General features: G+C 44.1%; 1 protein-coding gene across 4 annotated transcripts in view; it reads right to left on the bottom strand.

The window, feature by feature from the left end:
• Positions 1-2,472: 2,472 nt before the first annotated feature.
• LOC121573680 (platelet-activating factor acetylhydrolase IB subunit alpha2-like) overlaps positions 2,473-18,735 on the bottom strand; it is a 33,327-nt gene continuing 17,064 nt past the window's right edge. For all 4 annotated transcript variants that reach the window (XM_041885841.2, XM_041885840.2, XM_041885839.2 and 1 more), the window contains 3 exons: positions 18,083-18,199; positions 17,816-17,938; positions 2,473-3,398 (listed from right to left, as the gene is read on the bottom strand). In XM_041885841.2, the coding sequence (XP_041741775.1) occupies positions 3,120-3,398; positions 17,816-17,938; positions 18,083-18,199 (519 nt within the window). In that variant the 3' untranslated portion in view covers positions 2,473-3,119. The remainder of the gene's footprint in view (positions 3,399-17,815; positions 17,939-18,082; positions 18,200-18,735) is intronic.

The following is an 18,735-nucleotide window of genomic DNA, read 5'->3' as shown; positions in this document are numbered from 1 at the left end:
ATGTCAGTCGGTTCATACAGCATTAGGGTTTTAAGAATTAGTGCATATTTTCAGATGACAGAAAAGTATGACCTCCATGTACCAAGTCAGCCATAGCATTTTATTAGTCACAGTAAAACACACAACAGACATGGTGTCTTCCATTTATTTATTTTTTTACAGTAATCTGAATGGTATTATTAACTTCTAGTCGAAGCGAATCCTCATTCTATTGTTGATGTGCATTAACTCATGGACACCAAGACAAGTGTTGGCAACAAGCTATATCATTTATTTCTGCAATTTTATCCTGTCATTTTTACTATTTCTTTTGGGAGCTTTTGTAACTGTTTTACCACAAGTTGTGCAAACACCAACCACTATACCCATAACAGCAGAGACATCTAACAGGTAACTTGTGTAATTGTCAGCCAGAGATACAGAGGGATATGAGGGAGGGGGCTCATTCAAGAGAGAGGGAGTTTTATCTTAAACGATAAGCCAACCCTCTTTTTCTCTCCCTCACATCCCTCTATGATATCCCACTGATAATGACCTGATTTACCTTGGTAACTGTTTTACTATAAATTGTGCAAGCTTTTGCTTTAGATTTGTCCTATCCAGTAGCCTTGGAAATACATTTATTGAGACAAGCCATCAGTCCATCTCATCGACAGTAAAAGAGGTCTGTCCCACTTGCAGAGGGCTCACATAGTAAAGGGCTCCCTCTAGAGGTTAAATGGGACTCCCGCAAGTTAGTAATGCAGTGACTGAATCGCAGATAGGCTATCTAATCACAAACCTTAATACATTTTCTCCACACTTGCACCTTAAAATCAAGTGACATGAAGCAACACCACAAATGTTGTACATACATGGTCCTTTATTGGAATGCTTAAGCATGTGAGAATAAGCCAAATATAGCGCACGGTTTGCACCAAATACAGATACTCACTAACGTTACTTCTCTTACAAACTACCACATTCGCAACACAAGGCCATCTATCCAAGCTTCACATATATGTATTATATACAAATGGGTAACTTCTAAACAGTCATACAACCATAAGTGACACATACACACTTCTCACCCACCTCGAGCTATGTTGAAGGTTCGTTCACACACACACACACACACACACACACACACACAGAGAGAGTGATGTATATTGGCAGAGCACAAGAAGAATACGTGTAGAGCTTAAAGGAGAATTTTGCTTTTTTACAACCAAATCTCAATTTCTTATGTAAATGGCATGTCCAGACCTTTTGAGAAACTTACCCAAATCAGTGATTCACTTCCTCATCCTCGTTGTGAAGTACGAGGGCTCCGGAAAAACATGAACAAAGGCTCCAAAAACACCCAAATACATCCTTTTAGAAACGGAAAAGCTCTCAGTATAGTGATGTAGGTCTGTAGATGTTGTACAAATGAAACACATAACTCAAGTGATACCTCTCCATCCATTCGAGCAGCAGGCTACAAGGAGAATGGAACAGCTGGATAGTGGAAACAGCTCAAGTCGCACAAAATGGAATATAAAGTTGCGGATAAAGTTCGAAAGACCTGCATCACTATACTGAGAGCGTTTCCGTTTCTAAAAGGACGCATTTGGTTGTTCTTGGTGCATTTGCTCATGTTTTTTCAGAGGCCACGTACTGCACAACGAGGATGAGGAAATTAATCGCTGGTTGGGGTAAGTTTCTCAAAAACAAGTGCAATCACAAAAATAAGGTGTTTGAACCCTTCTATAATATACCATTTACATCAAAATAGAGATTTGGTTGTAAAAAAGCAAAATTCTCCTTTAAGACGGTAGCTAGTAACATGAGAGCATTCGATGCTCAGCAAGAGGGCATCAGTAACCACTTCAGTTCAACTGCACCAGGAAGAGACAAAACAGGGTTGTGACCTGTGGTTGGGCTTTTAGTGTAGTAGTAGACTAGTAAATCTATGTAATTCTGTGTCAGTAGCTTTATCATGATGCTACTGTTTAAGACGTCCTGCGACAATGTAATACGTTAGGAGGCAGGTGGTAGTGTGGACAGGGATGGGTGGGGGGGGGTTCTGTATACTACACACAACAAGACACAAAATAAGGACAGAAATTAAGAGCGGGCGATAGACAGAGTAAGCAGGTATTGGAGTCTGTAGGAGAGAGAGAGTGTTGTGCAGGGAGTGTAGTTTTCTATGTGTAAGAAAGGGAGAGAGAGCCGGTGTGTTACACAAGGCCGGTATGGGAGGATAGCTGGACTGTTTTGTGTGTCAAGGCACAGAGTGAGGGGGGGAGGAGAGAAGATCGTGGTTTAGAGCTTTTAAAGGGCTGTTGGTTTAGACTGGGGCATATGGAGCCAACTCAAACTGATTTCTAAGAGGGAATGTATATGAGTGTTTATTACTATGCTGCTAAGCTGTGCCCAAGTAGGAAGCTACTTTACATTTCACTTGGCAAAGCTGACATTTTAGAGTCTACAACAGTGTCTGTGTGTGTGTCTCTCTCTCTCTCTCTCTCTCAGGGTCTATGCATGTTTGTCATTAGCCTCTCTATGTAGCTTGTGCAGGTGTCCCATCTCTCTCTATCCTCCTGGTATTAGATCTCTCTCTGACTCCAAGTGCTACTGTTGCTGCTACAGAGTGTACGATGTCTCTGGAAGTATTGTTGTCTCTCGCTCTCTTTCACCTCTCCACACCGTCAACTCCGTCTCCCCGCACACATGCACATGAACCCATGCACTCCCCCTCCGTTCCTGCAGTTCCAGTTCCACTCATATGAGTGCCCATTCTCTCTGATTGGCCCCCTCATGTGAGTGACATCTTGATCTGACCCCTTCTCAATAGACAGGAGCATGCCTCACCCCTGACTATCCCCCCTCCCGTTCCCAGTAGAGGTAGAAGTTGCCACAGATCTTGCCCCTAACAACAGACCTAGGACCAGATCAGATCTAGGACATATCTAAGTCCAGATCAGATCTAGTACCAGATCAGATCTAGAACAGATCTAAGACAGTTCAGATCTAGAACATATCTAGGACCAGATCCTGGTTAGTTGATTGGGGCAAATTCCAGCTACTCCCCAGCAGAGTGAATGAGTGAGGCATGCCCCTGGCTGTGTGGGTGTGTGGCCCCTGGGCTGTGGCCCTCAGACCAGCGAGGCCCTCTTCTCCTCAGGCGTCTCCTCCAGTATCTGCAGCAGCAGGTCACTGAGGGGCTTGGCGATGGCCCGGTAGCCTGCTGCTGTCAGGTGCAGGAAGTCAAACATGTCCCGGGTGGAGATGGTCCCGTCAGAGTGCACAAAGCCCGCCCCCACATCCAGGAACTGGGTCTGGCCCAGCCGCGGCAGCCAGGAGCGCAGGAAGCCGTTCACCGCCACATTCTTCTCCCGCAGCAGGTTGGGCCGCTCGCCCCGTGCCAACAGACCCTGAAACGGACAGACAGGAGGGGTTAGTTACTACTGGGAGCTAAGGACACATCTGTAAATGCATGCATCCTCATATACAGTGCCTTCGGAAAGTATTCAGACCCATTGACTTTTTCCACATTTTGTTACGTTACAGCCTTATTCTAAAATTGATTAAATAAAAACATTTCCTCAGTAATCTGCACACGATACCCCATAATGACAAAGTGAAAACAGGTTTTTAGAAATGTTTACAAATATAAAAATAAAAAACAGAAATACCTTATTTACATAATTTTCAGACCCTTTGCTATGAGACTCGAAATTGAGCTCAGGTGCATCCTGTTTCCATTGATCATCCTTGAGATGGTTCTACAACTTGATTGCAGTCCACCTGTGGTAAATTCAATTGATTGGACATGATTTGGAAATGCACACACCTGTCTATATAAAGTCCCACAGTTGACAGTGTTGACAAAAACCAAGCCATGAGGTCGAAGGAATTGTCCGTAGAGCTCCGAGACAGGATTGTGTCGAGGCACAGATCTGGGGAAGGGTACCAAAAAATGTCTGCAGCATTGAAGGTCCCCAAGAACACAGTGGGTCCTCCATCATTCTTAAATGGAAGAAGTTTGGAACCACCAAGACTCTTCCTAGAGTTGGCCGCCCGGCCAAACTGAGCAATCGGTGAGAAAGGCCTTGATCAGGGAGGTGACCAAGAACCCAATGGCCACTCTGACAGACCTCCAGAGTTTCTCTGTGGAGATGGGAGAACCTTCCAGAAGGACAACCATCTCTGCAGCACTCCACCAATCAGGCCTTTATGGTAGTGGCCAGACGGAAGCCACTCCTCAGTAAAAGGCACATGACAGCCCGCTTGGAGTTTGCCAAAAGGCACCTAAAGACTCTCAGACCATGAGAAACAAGATTCTCTGGTCTGATGAAACCAAGATTGAACTCTTTGGCCTGAATTCCAAGCGTCACGTCTGGAGGAAACCTGGCACCATCCCTACGGTGAAGCATGGTGGTGACAGCATCATGCTTTGGGGATGTTTTTCAGCGGCAGGGACAGGGAGACTAGTCAGGATTGCGGAAAAGATGAACGGCGCAAAGTACAGAGAGATCCTTGATGAAAACCTGCTCCAGAGCGCTCAGGACCTCAGACTGGAGGCGAAGGTTCACCTTCCAACAGGACAACGATCCTAAGCACACAGCCAAGACAACGCAGGAGTGGCTTCGTGACAAGTCTCTGAATGTCCTTGAGTGGCCCAGCCAGAGCCCGGACTTGAACCCGATCGAACATCTCTGGAGAGACCTGAAAATAGCTGTTTAGCAACTCTCCCCATCCAACCTGACAGAGCTTGAGAGGATCTGCAGAGAAGAATGGAAGAAACTCCCCAAATACAGGTGTGCCAAGCTTGTAGTGTCATACCCAATAAGACTCAAGGCTGTAATCGCTGCCAAAGGTGCTTCAACAAAGTACTGAGTAAAGGGTCTGAATACTTCTGTGATATTTCCGTTTTTTATTTGTAATAAGTTAGCAGAAATTTATAAAAACCTGTTGTTTCTTTGTCATTATGGGGTATTGTGTGTAGATTGATAAGGGGGAAAAAAACAATTTAATCAATTTTAGAATAAGGCTGTAACCTAACAAAATGTGGAAAGGTCAAGGGGTCTGAATACTTTCCGAAGGCACTGTACATGATCATATCAGACTAACTGGTATAAAAAATAAAAATAAACTATTTTCTGTGTATTTGAGTATTTTCAAATACACAGTCCAAAACAAGTACTTTTATTTGAGTATTTGAATGGTTATTTGTAAAAACAAAATAGTCAACCAAATTGTGAGAGTATTTTCAAATACTTATTTCAAATACCCTGGGTTAAATGCATATTTGAGTCCGTGCAAATTGTATTTGAATTCCATCATTCTGAATTTGTATTAGGATATTGAATTATTTCATATTTTTGAATTTGTAATGCACAAATTGAATCATTTAATTAATAAATTGAACTTTTTCATGATTTGAAACTGAATTGAATGAATATTGAATTCAGTTTTACAATTCAAAAACAATGTAATTGAATTTCAATATTTCAATATTCTGTTTCAATATGGTATATATTGCATTCATTGTCCGTGTATCAAGTTTACAAACTATCATTTCAAGTTGATCAAAGATTAATATATTCACCTTCTCAGATGCATTCAGGTCAGTGTTAATTTTGGCACTCTTTTTTAGATTTAGTCTAGTCTTAGTCATTTTGACTAAAATATCATCAAGTCACATTTTTGCCATTTGAATAATGATTTAGTCTAGTTATTGTCAAAATGAGGAAAACTGTGGGCCATTTTAGTCAACTAAATACCCTTTCATTTTAGTCACATGTTAGTCACATTACGTTTGTATTGCCTCATTAACCTATAGTAAGCATCAATCACTGACTTCCATGTGCGCAAACATACATAGCCTTGTCCTACCAACATATTGTTCTGCATAACATCCTATTATCTTCCTAACTGCAGAAATATGACAAATATAATATGACATAAGAATTATCTGGTCATGTAAATTCCTAATTCAGCCTGCATACAGTGGGGAAAAAAAGTATTTAGTCAGCCACCAATTGTGCAAGTTCTCCCACTTAAAAAGATGAGAGAGGCCTGTAATTTTCATCATAGGTACACGTCAACTATGACAGACAAAATGAGGAAAAAAAATCCAGAAAATCACATTGTAGGATTTTTAATGAATTTATTTGCAAATTATGGTGGAAAATAAGTATTTGGTCAATAACAAAAGTTTCTCAATACTTTGTTATATACCCTTTGTTGGCAATGACACAGGTCAAACGTTTTCTGTAAGTCTTCACAAGGTTTTCACACTGTTGCTGGTATTTTGGCCCATTCCTCCATGCAGATCTCCTCTAGAGCAGTGATGTTTTGGGGCTGTCGCTGGGCAACACGGACTTTCAACTCCCTCCAAAGATTTTCTATGGGGTTGAGATCTGGAGACTGGCTAGGCCACTCCAGGACCTTGAAATGCTTCTTACGAAGCCACTCCTTCGTTGCCCGGGCGGTGTGTTTGGGATCATTGTCATGCTGAAAGACCCAGCCACGTTTCATCTTCAATGCCCTTGCTGATGGAAGGAGGTTTTCACTCAAAATCTCACGATACATGGCCCCATTCATTCTTTCCTTTACACAGATCAGTCGTCCTGGTCCCTTTGCAGAAAAACAGCCCCAAAGCATGATGTTTCCACCGCCATGCTTCACAGTAGGTATGGTGTTCTTTGGAATCAACTCAGCATTCTTTGTCCTCCAAACACGACGAGTTGAGTTTTTACCAAAAAGTTATATTTTGGTTTCATCTGACCATATGACATTCTCCCAATCCTCTTCTGGATCATCCAAATGCACTCTAGCAAACTTCAGACGGGCCTGGACATGTACTGGCTTAAGCAGGGGGACACGTCTCGCACTGCAGGATTTGAGTCCCTGGCGGCGTAGTGTGTTACTGATGGTAGGCTTTGTTACTTTGGTCCCAGCTCTCTGCAGGTCATTCACTAGGTCCCCCCGTGTGGTTCTGGGATTTTTGCTCACCATTCTTGTGATCATTTTGACCCCACGGGGTGAGATCTTGCGTGGAGCCCCAGATCGAGGGAGATTATCAGTGGTCTTGTATGTCTTCCATTTCCTAATAATTGCTCCCACAGTTGATTTCTTCAAACCAAGCTGCTTACCTATTGCAGATTCAGTCTTCCCAGCCTGGTGCAGGTCTACAATTTTGTTTCTGGTGTCCTTTGACGGCTCTTTGGTCTTGGCCATAGTGGAGTTTGGAGTGTGACCGTTTGAGGTTGTGGACAGGTGTCTTTTATACTGATAACAAGTTCAAACAGGTGCCATTAATACAGGTAACGAGTGGAGGACAGAGGAGCCTCTTAAAGAAGAAGTTACAGGTCTGTGAGAGCTAGAAATCTTGCTTGTTTGTAGGTGAGCAAATACTTATTTTCCACCATAATTTGCAAATAAATTCATTAAAAATCCTACAATGTGATTTTCTGGAAATCTTTTCCTCAATTTGTCTGGCATAGTTGACGTGTACCTATGATGAAAATTACAGGCCTCTCTCATCTTTTTAAGTGGGAGAACTTGCACAATTGGTGGCTGACTAAATACTTTTTTTCCCCACTGTAGATACTGCACATTACATACAAAACACAGAGACAGAGAGCGACCGAGAGAGAGAGAGAGAGAGAGAGAGAGAGAGAGAGAGAGAGAGAGAGAGAGAGAGAGAGAGAGAGAGAGAGAGAGAGAGAGAGAGAGAGAGAGAGAGAGAGAGAGAGAGAGAGAGAGAGAGAGAGAGAGAGAAGCACAATCACCAGACGGTGCAGCAAAGCAGCTGCTAATTAGGGATCCTAATAAATACTAAGTATTGGCAAAGTAGTATGGGTTGAACCTCAATCACTCAGTCGCGTCATTGCCATTGTTATCAAGGTTCCACAGACGCCGCACCCGCATTGATGTCCAAAAGTAGAACGGGAGATAATTAATTTGACCTAGAGTCCGAATCAAGTCAGAGTCCCAGTGCTCGAGTCCTGGTCCAAGTGCTCAAGTCTGAGTCCCTGGGTCCACATGAACTCAAAATAGAGTTAAATACCCAGTCAGATATAGTGTAGTGGCAAGAGGAATTTAGTCAAATTGTTTGCTATCCCTTTTCCTTTCTTTCTGTGCCAGCAAATGTTTTCATACAGGCTACTTACCAGGGCCACGTTCAGTTGAAAAACGTTCTTAAACGTTGCAGATAGAAATTCCAAGAATTGAGCCGACGTTATTCCTTATTCAACATGTCAGAGAGGCATGTTTGTTCTATATAGCATTATTTCAATTCGCAAGACAGAATGAATGTGTGCGTCAGCCGTCAAAAATGGAACCTTGCAATTCTTGAGCTTGGACGCTGCCATGGGACGTGATGCAATGTGAGCGCAACACGGGCAGTATAGCAGCTTTCATTGATTTCAAAGGAAGCATTCCCTCAACGGCTGATGTCTGATGGCAACGCCAGATGCACGATGGCTGTAGTGTAGCAGGGCCGTTACTGTGCTTTGATTGACGAACAGCAAGCTTGACTAGTTTATAAAAGGTGTCGAACTGACTGAAGAAAGTCGATCAAATCAAATTTTATTTGCCACATGTGCCGAATACAACAGGTGTAGACCTTACAGTGAAATGCTTACTTACAAGCCCTTAACCAACAATGCAGTTTTAAGAAAATAAAATAAAAAGTCTAGGTAGCCATGATTAGCTCTTCAGGAGTTATGGCTTGGGGGTAGAAGCTGTTAAGAAGCCTTTTGGACCTAGACTTGGTGCTCCGGTACCGCTTGCTGTGCGGTAGCAGAGAGAACAGTCTATGACTAGGGTGGCTGGAGTCTTTGACAATTTTGAGGGCCTTCCTCTGACACCGCCTGGCATAGAGGTCCTGGATGGCAGGAAGCTTGGCCCCAGTGATGTACTGGGCAGTACGCACTACCCTCCGTAGTGCCTTGCGGTCGGAGGCTGAGCAGTTGCCATACCAGGCGGTGATGCAACCAGTTGGGGATGTTCTCGATGGTGCAGCTGTAGAACTTTTTGAGGATCTGAGGACCCATGCCAAATCTTTTCAGTCTCCTGAGGGGGAATAGGCTTTGTCGTGCCCTCTTCACGACTATCTTGGTGTGTTTGGACCATGATAGTTTGTTGGTGATGTGGACACCAAGGAACTTGAAGCTCTAAACCTGTTCCACTACAGCCCCGTCGATGAGAATGGGGTCGTGCTCAGTCCTCTTTTTTTCCCCTGTAGTCCACAATCATCTCCTTTGTCTTGATCACGTTGAGGGAGAGGTTGTTATCCTGGCACCACACGGCCAGGTCTCTGACCTCCTCCCTATAGGCTGTCTCATCGTTGTCGGTGATCAGGCCTACCACTGTTGTGTCGTCGGCAAACTTAATGATGGTGTTGGAGTCGTGCCTGGCCATGCAGTCATGGGTGAACAGGGAGTACAGGAGGGGACTGAGCACACACTCCTGAGGGGCCCCTGTGTTGAGGATCAGTGTGGCAGATGTGTTGTTACCTACCCTTACCACCTGGGGGCGGCCCGTCAAGAAGTCCAGGATCCAGTTGCAGAGGGAGGTGTTTAGTCCCAGGGTCCTTAGCTTAGTGATGAGCTTTGAGGGCACTATGGTGTTGAACGCTGAGCTGTAGTCAATGAATAGCATTCTCACGTAGGTGTTCCTCTTGTCCAGGTGGGAAAGGGCAGTGTGGAGTGCAATAGAGATTGCATCATCTGTTGGGGCGGTATGCAAATTGGAGTGGGTCTAGGGTTTCTGGGATAATGGTGTTGATGTGAGCCATGACCAGCCTTTCAAAGCACTTCATGGCTACAAACGTGAGTGCTACGGGTCGGTAGTCATTTAGGCAGGTTATCTTAGTGTTCTTGGGCACAGGGACTATGGTGGTCTGCTTGAAACATGTTGGTATTACAGACTCAGTCAGGGACATGTTGAAATCGTCAGTGAAGACACTTGCCAGTCGGTCAGCGCATGCTCGGAGTACACGTCCTGGTAATCCGTCTGGCCCTGCGGCCTTGTGAATGTTGACCTGCTTAAAAGTCTTACTCACATCGACTACGGAGCGCGTGATCACATAGTCATCCAGAACAGCTGATGCGCTCATGCATGCTTCAGTGTTGCTGGCCTCGAAGCGAGCATAGAAGTGATTTAGCTTGTCTGGTAGGCTTGTGTCACTGGGCAGCTCGCGGCTGTGCTTCCCTTTGTAGTCTAATAGTTTTCAAGCCCTGCCACATCCGACGAGCGTCGGAGCTGGTGTAGCACGATTCAATCTTAGTCCTGTATTGACTCTGTGCCTGTTTGATGGTTCGTCGGAGGGCATAGCAGGATTTCTTATAAGCGTCCGGGTTAGAGTCCCGCTCCTTGAAAGCGGCAGCTCTACCCTTTAGCTCAGTGCAGATGTTGCCTGTAATCCATGGCTTCTGGTTGGGGTATGTACGTACGGTCACTGTGGGGATGACATCATCGATGCACTTATTGATGAAGCCAGTGACTGATGTGGTGTACTCCTCAATGCTATCGGAAGAATCCCGGAACATATTCCAGTCTGTGCTAGCTTAGCATCTGCGTCATCTGACCACTTCCTTATTAACCGAGTCACTGGTGTTTCCTGCTTTAGTTTTTGATTATAAACAGGAATCAGGAGGATAGAGTTGTGGTCAGATTTGCCAAATGGATGGCGAGGGAAAGCTTTGTACACATCTCTGTGTGTGGAGAAAAGACCGTCTAGAGTTTTTTTTCTCCTCTGGTTGCACATTTAACATGCTGGTAGAAATTAGGTAGAACGGATTTAAGTTTCCCTGCATTAAAGTCCTCGGCCACTAAGAGCGCTGCCTCTGGATGAGCGTTTTCCTGTTTACTTATGGCCTTATACAGCTCATTGAGTGCAATCTTAGTGCCAGCATTTGTTTGTGGTGGTAAATAGACAGCTACGAAAAATATAGATGGAAACTCTCTTGGTAAATAGTGTGGTCTACAGCTTATCATGAGATACTCTACCTCAGGCGAGCAAAACCTTGAAACTTCCTTAGTATTAGATTTTATGCACCACCAGCTGTTGTTTACAAATATACACAGACCGCCACCCCTTGTCTTACCGGTGTCAGCCGTTCTATCCTGCCGATGTAGCGTGTTATCCATGTCGTCGTTCAGCCACGACTCGGTGAAACATAAGATATTACAGTTTTTAATGTCTCGTTGGTAGGATAAGTTTAATCTTAGGCTGTCCAATTTATTTTAAAATGATTGAACATTGGCTAATAGGATTGATGGAAGAGGCAGTTTACTCGCTCGCCGTCGGATCCTTACAAGGCACCCTGACCTACGTCCACGATATCTCCGTCTCTTTCTCATGCGAATGACGGGGATTTGGGCCTTGTTGGGTGTCTGTATAATATCCTTAGAGTCCGACTCGTTTAACAAAAAAATATTCGTCCAATACGAGGGGAGTAATCGCTGTCCTGATATCCAGAAGCTCTTTTTGCTCATAAAAGACGGTGGCTGAAACATTATGTACAGAATAAATTACAAATAACGCGAAAAAACACACATAAAAGTACAATTGGTCAGAGAGTTGTTAAACGGCAGCCATCTTCTCCGGCGCCATTCTATCTCATATATCCTTGCCATTCAGAAATCATTTAACGTAGTTATATGGCCATGGTATCGCATCGGGACAAGTACACTAAAGACCTCGTTTGTGTTTTCGATATGAAGTCCATCAGGACTTGCCAGACAGTGATGTCAAATTGAGTGACTCGTCAGTAGCCTACCGAGCTCTACTCCCAAAACCATTATGGGACTCGTCTGAAGTCTGTAACGCTGATGTGTCAACATCTCTCTGTAGCGTCCAAATGATTTGGGCTACACACTAATATGACTCTCACGAACACGATTGTGTTCTTTGTTTTACTCTACGACACCCACAAGTGTCACGGGACTCGTCTGAAGGTAACCCGGTACCTGGACGAAAAATGAATGGAAGTGAATAGGGCATTTCCACGTCAAAAAGGTATACGGGTAATTACATGATAATAAAACCAATCTTATATCCCTCAGACATAGGACAGACACTTCAAAACATACTTCATTTTGATTTATTTTTCTTTTTGCCGTTTGTCGTTGTCCGACTGGCCAGTGTTGCCCGGAGTTCGTTCGCCAGGGGAGCCATCTCCTTCATCTCCTCCTCCTCCTCCTCCACAGCAAGAGGAGCACGCCAATCAACGATGGTCGCATGTCACGAGCCGTGGAAGCTGAAGACAGTGGCCTCCCGCAAAGCAGGCTACACTCCCAACGAGAGTCCCGGAGCGGATACAAACAACAAATAGTTTTGCCTCTCTGGAGCCAGATCCTCCTGCACCTTCGTCGCTGGGGTTACTGTGTCTGCGGCCTCTGTGCCTACTCCTTCCCCTACGATTTCTAAGTCAATGTCAGCCACCTTCCGTCCCTGCTCTGGATGGAGCGGGGCTTCTCCATCTGTCGAAGGCCTGCACCAGACACCGGGAACTACGGGCTCAAGTTATCCTGCCTCTCGCCTGTCCTTAAAGGGTTCTCCGAATCCTGTGAAGCGTGGGAGAGGGCGGATTTCCCCATCCTTCTTGCCAGCCGTGATTTTGGGCAGCTCCATGGTAAGAAATGTCACTGTTCCTGGTGCAAAAACACTGTGCTATCTATTGTAGTCCATGTGGGTTTTAATGACATTATGAAGGGCAGCTCTGAACAGTTGAAACTGATTGATTCTCTGCCAGGCACTAATAAAATACAAATCATATCTGGCCCTGTGCCCTCTCGGAATCGTGGCATTGAACGCTTTAGCAGGATTCTTTCTCTTCATAACTGGCTATGTGATTATTGCAGCTCAATGGGTGTAACTTTTGTTGACAATTTTGATACCTTTTGGAAACAAAACACGTTTTATAAGGAGGATGGGATCCACCCGAATAATTTGGGTTCCTTGATCCTGTCACAGCACTATAAGGCAGCTCTGAAAAAGTGACTGTCAGCACCAAGATATGTTAAGGTAATCAGTGATATTTACTCTGAGTGCCACTTTTCAGCTTCTGTTCTCAATACTGATAAGTGTGTTGTAAATAGTTATCCTGTGCCTGTTAATTTACCTCCCTGCAATGGCTGTTAGTTCCAATGTTGAAACTATTGGTTTTGTCAATAGTTTTGACAACAGTTATATTTTGTTTGCAGACCTAAATTCCACAAATAGTTATGTTAGCTACAATAGGGAGACCACTGTTATTAGCCCCTCCAATACTATCAACAGGTTTGTATCTAGCTATCGTACTGCATGTGCTCACAAGCATAGAGGTGTTGTATATAGCAATCTTGTGCCCATTTCCTTGAAGTATTCTGTTACGTCTGAAACCACAAATCCAATATGTAATGATCTGGCTTGTATTGATACACCACTGGAATACAAGGACCGTAAAGGTTTGAAAATGAAACACTTAAACATACGTAGCCTATTGTCTAAAATGGATCACTTTAAGATCTGGGCCTTTCATGCAAATCCAGACATTTCTTTCTTGTCAGAAACATGGGTAACTGAGAAAATAATGGATTCTGAGATTGCTATAAATGGTTATACAGTATTCACAGCAGATAGGAAGGGTAAAGGGGGCGGTGTAGCTATTTATGTAAAATATCATCTTTCTGTTTCAATGTTTAAGTCTGTCACCATCCCAAAGCAATTAGAATTTTTGGCATTAAGTCTCCAATTAGGAAGTACCTACAATAACAATCATGGGAGTTTACCGTCCACCCTCTGCTAAGAAATGTGTGCTAATAAAACGGACTTAATAGCCTCCTTTTCAGCCTCTGAAGTGTTAATAGTTGGGGACTTTAACATTAACTGGGAAAACCATGACTGATTGTTTAAAGGATCTTTGTGTTAAATTAAATCTGACCCAGTTAATTAATAAGCCCACACGTCCAAATCTGAAGGACCCTACAAAAGCAACCTTGATCGTCCATATATTTACAAATACCCCAGAAAAATATATGTTGTAAGTGGGGTGTTTTCCTTAGATCTAAGTGACCTATTGTATGTATCAGGGATGTGTGAATACCTACAATCAATCCCCGTCTTATCAGAAAGAGGAATTTTAAACATTTCAATTAACAGGCTTTTTTACATGATCTTTAAATGCAGTGGTAATGGCGCCGGAGGAGATGGCTGCCGTTTTACGGGCTCCTAACCAATTGTGCTATTGTGTGTGTTTTTTCTCTTTATTTGTAACTTATTTTGTACATAATGTTTCTGCCACAGTCTCTTATGACCGAAAAGAGCTTCTGGATATCAGGTCAGCGATTACTCACCTCGTACTGGACAAAGATTTTTCTTTAACGAGTCGGACGCAAAGGATTTTCTTCAAACACCCGACAAGGCCAAAATCTGCGTCATTCGCATGAGAAATAGACGGAGATATCGGGGACGTAGGTCGGGGTGACTTGTAAAGATCCGACAGTGAATGGGTAATCTGCCTCTCCCATCAGTCCTATTAGCCAACGTACAATCATTGGATAACAAAATGGATGAACTACGATCATGGATATCCTACCAACAGGACATTAAAAACTGTAATATCTTATGTTTCACCGAGTCGTGGCTGAACGACGACATGGATAACATACAGCTGGCCGGATATACGCTGTATCTGCAAGATAGAACAGCTGCCTCTGGTAAGACAAGGGGTGGCGGTCTGTGTATATTTGTAAACGACAGCTGGTGCACGAAATCTAATATTAAGGAAGTCTCAAGGTTTTGCTCGCCTGAGGTAGAGTATCTCATGATAAGCTGTAGACCACACTATTTACCAAGAGAGTTTTCATCCATATTTCTCGTAGCTGTCTATTTGCCACCAAAAACCGATGCTGGCACTAAGACCGCACTCAATGAGCTGTATAAGGCCATAAGCAAACAGGAAAACGCTCATCCAGAGGCGGCTCTCCTAGTGGCCGGGGACTTTAATGCAGGGAAACTTAAATCCGTTTTACCTAATTTCTACCAACCAGAGGAACAAAATTACTCTAGACCACCTTCATTCCACACACAGAGACGTGTACAAAGCTCTCACTCGCCCTCCATTTGGCAAGTCTGACCATAACTCTATCCTCCTGATTCCTGCTTACAAGCAAAAACTAAAGCAAGAAGCACCAGTGACTCGGTGAATAAAGAAGTGGTCAGATGACGCAGATGCTAAGCTACAGGACTGTTTTGCTAGCACAGACTGGAATATGTTCCGGGATTCTTCCAATGGCATTGAGGAGTACACCACATCAGTCACTGGCTTCATCAATATGTGCATCGGTGACGTCGTCACCACAGTGACCGTACGTACCCCAACCAGAAGCAATGGATTACAGGCACCATCCGCAATGAGCTAGGGAGTAGAGCTGCCGCTTTCAAGGAGCGGGACTCTAACCAGGACGCTTATAAGAAATCCCGCTAAGCACACAGCCAAGACAACGCAGGAGTGGCTTCGGGACAAGTCTCTGAACGTCCTTGAGTGGCCCAGCCAGAGCCTGGCCGGACTTGAACCCGATCGAACATCTCTGGAGAGACCTGCAAATAGCTGTGCAGCGACGCTCCCCATCCAACCTGACAGAGCTTGAGAGGATCTGCAGAGAAGAATGGGAGAAACTCCCCAAATACAGGCGTGCCAAGCTTGTAGCGTTATAACCAAGAAAACTAGAGGCTGTAATCGCTGACAAATGTGCTTCAACAAAGTACTGAGTAAAGGGTTTGAATACTTATGTAAATGTCCTATTTCATTTATTATTATTTTTATATACATTTGTAAAAAATTCTAAAAACCTGTTTTTGCTTTGTCATTATGAATTGTGTGTAGATTGATGAGAAAAAAAACAAATCAATTTTAGAATAAGGCTGTAACGTAACAACATGTGGAAAAATACAAGTAAAATGTATGAAATCAATGATTCAATTTCTGCTTTACAAAATCAAATATATTAAATTCCAATTCAATATCCTAACAGAAATTCAAAATTATGGAATTCAAATACAATTTCTGTTGGCAATGAAATCACTCCATATTATAAAATACTTTCCAAGTGTATTTCCCAGTACATTAAAATATTCAACTACTTGTCTTTTCAAATAAAATATACCTGAATACTTACTTTGTATGTACAGTGTGTGGAAGTAATTGAGATATTTGAAATAGTTTCAGAACCCAGGTCTGGCTCATATAAACGTCCCTTTTTCAGGACCCTGTCTTTCAAAGATAATTAGTAAAAATCCAAATAACTTCACAGATATTCATTGTAAAGGGTTTAAACACTGTTTCCCATGCTTGTTCAATGAACCATAAACAATTAATGAACATGCACCTGTGGAACTGTCATTAAGACACTAACAGCTTACAGACGGTAGTCAATTAAGGTCACAGTTATGAAAACTTAGGACACTAAAGAGGCCTTTCTACTGACTCTGAAAACACACCAGGGTCCCTGCTCATCTGCGTGAACGTGCCTTAGGTATGCTGCAAGGAGGCATGAGGACTGCAGATGAGGCCAGGGCAATAAATTGCAATGTCTGTACTGTGAGACGCCTAAGACAGCGCTACAGGGAGACAGGACGGACAGCTGATCGTCCTTGCAGTGGCCGACCACGTGTAACAACACCTGCACAGGATCGGTACATCCGAACATCACACCTTGGGGACAGATACAGGATGGCAACAACAACTGCCCGAGTTACACCAGGAACACACAATCCCTCCATCAGTGCTCAGACTGTCCGCAATAGGCTGAGAGAGGCTGGACTGAGGGCTTGTAGGCCTGTTGTAAGGCAGGTCCTCACCAGACATCTCCGGCAACAACGTCGCCTATGGGCACAAACCCACCGCGCTGGACCAGACAGGACTGGCAAAAAGTGCTCTTCACTGACGAGTCGTGGTTTTGTCTCACCAGGGGTGATGGTCGGATTCGGGTTTATTGTCGAAGGAATGAGCGTTACACCGAGGCCTGTCCTCTGGAGCGGGATCGATTTGGAGGTGGAGGGTCCGTCATGGTCTGGGGCGGTGTGTCACAGCATCATCGGACTGAGCTTGTTGTCATTGCAGGCAATCTCAACGCTGTGCATTACAGGGAAGACATCCTCCTCCCTCATGCGGTACCCTTCCTGCAGGCTCATCCTGACATGACCCTCCAGCATGACAATGCCACCAGCCACACTGCTCGTTCTGTGCGTGATTTCCTGCAAGACAGGAATGTCAGTGTTCTGCCATGGCCAGCGAAAAGCCCGGATCTCAATCCCATTGAGCACGTCTGGGACCTGTTGGATCAGAGGGTGAGGGCTCGGGCCATTCCCTCCAGAAATGTCCGGGAACTTGCAGGTGCCTTGGTGGAAGAGTGGGGTAACATCTCACAGCAAGAACTGGCAAATCTGGTGTAGTCCATGAGGAAGAGATGCACTGCAGTACTTAATGCAGCTGGTGGCCACACCAGATACTGACTGTTACTTTTGATTTTGACCCCCCCTTTGTTCAGGGACACATTATTCAATTTCTGTTAGTCACATGTCTGTGGAACTTGTTCAGTTCATGTCTCAGTTGTTGAATCTTGTTATGTTCATACAAATATTTACACATGTTAAGTTTGCTGAAAATAAACGCTGTTGACAGTAAGAGGACGTTTCTTTTTTTGCTGAGTTTAGTACCGTATTGACACTGAGGTGATAAAGCAAACCAAATTACCCAAGGGACAATTAAACTGAATACATACCCTGCATGAGATTGCATAATGGTACACTCCAGACACACACTGTACACAAATAACAAAAACCTTCACTTACCAGAATAACAACCTTAGTCTTAGGAAGACGGGAGGTGAGCAGTTGTGCAATGGCAAGGATTCCCCCTGCAACTTGCTCTGCCGAGTGCTCGTGATTGTTGGTTCCTACCCACACCACCGTCACCTGGAGGGGTCCAACGAGGTATATATTAGCTTAATCAGGTGTTATAATTCTGATCTGGATGAAAAGCACTCCAGGACCACAACTGTCCACCTGTGCTGTGCCCTTTCCTCTCTCAGGGCCTGTGCTGGCCTGATTGAGTCTCACCTTGGGCCCAATGTTGTCCAGTTCTCCATTCTGCAGCCTCCACAGCACATTACAGGTGGTGTCTCCCCCGATGCCAAAGTTGAGCGCGTGCAGAGGAGAAAAGAGCTCCCGCCAGATCTATGGAGTGAGTCATGTAGCAGGTTGAAGATCCAGGACAAGGGTTAGTGTAAAATACTACCACACAAAGCATAGACACAACAGGCTCTAACTACTATGATTGAAAAACACCAGTGTCATAACAAAAGGTAAACAACTAACACAAGCACAGTGGTCAACACACACACAGGATTATAACTGATATAATGCACAGCAACATGTATGACACACACACACACCAGGGTTTCCATTGTGGCGCTGGACATTTGACCGGCAGCATTCTAATTTAAAAGACATTTAAGAAATGTACCGGACCCATATGCATTGGGTGTGTAACCTGATTAGGGCATCCACCCACAGTGCTCAGAATGACATAAATCACATTTAGTTTATGGTAATTCATCTTAACAGAACATAAAACTCAAGGAAGCAACGGCGTCTGTCCTTCTTACCGAATTCCGATGCACAATTTGAAGATGTCCACATTTAATTTTCCTTAGCCAACAAGACGTGTAACGAACAGCAAAATCACTAGCTTATGTCAATCTACTATCCCT

The sequence above is a fragment of the Coregonus clupeaformis genome, chromosome 9, assembly GCF_020615455.1.
Source record: "Coregonus clupeaformis isolate EN_2021a chromosome 9, ASM2061545v1, whole genome shotgun sequence".
Lineage (NCBI taxonomy): Eukaryota > Metazoa > Chordata > Actinopteri > Salmoniformes > Salmonidae > Coregonus > Coregonus clupeaformis.
This window is presented reverse-complemented; position numbering and strand designations above follow the sequence as displayed.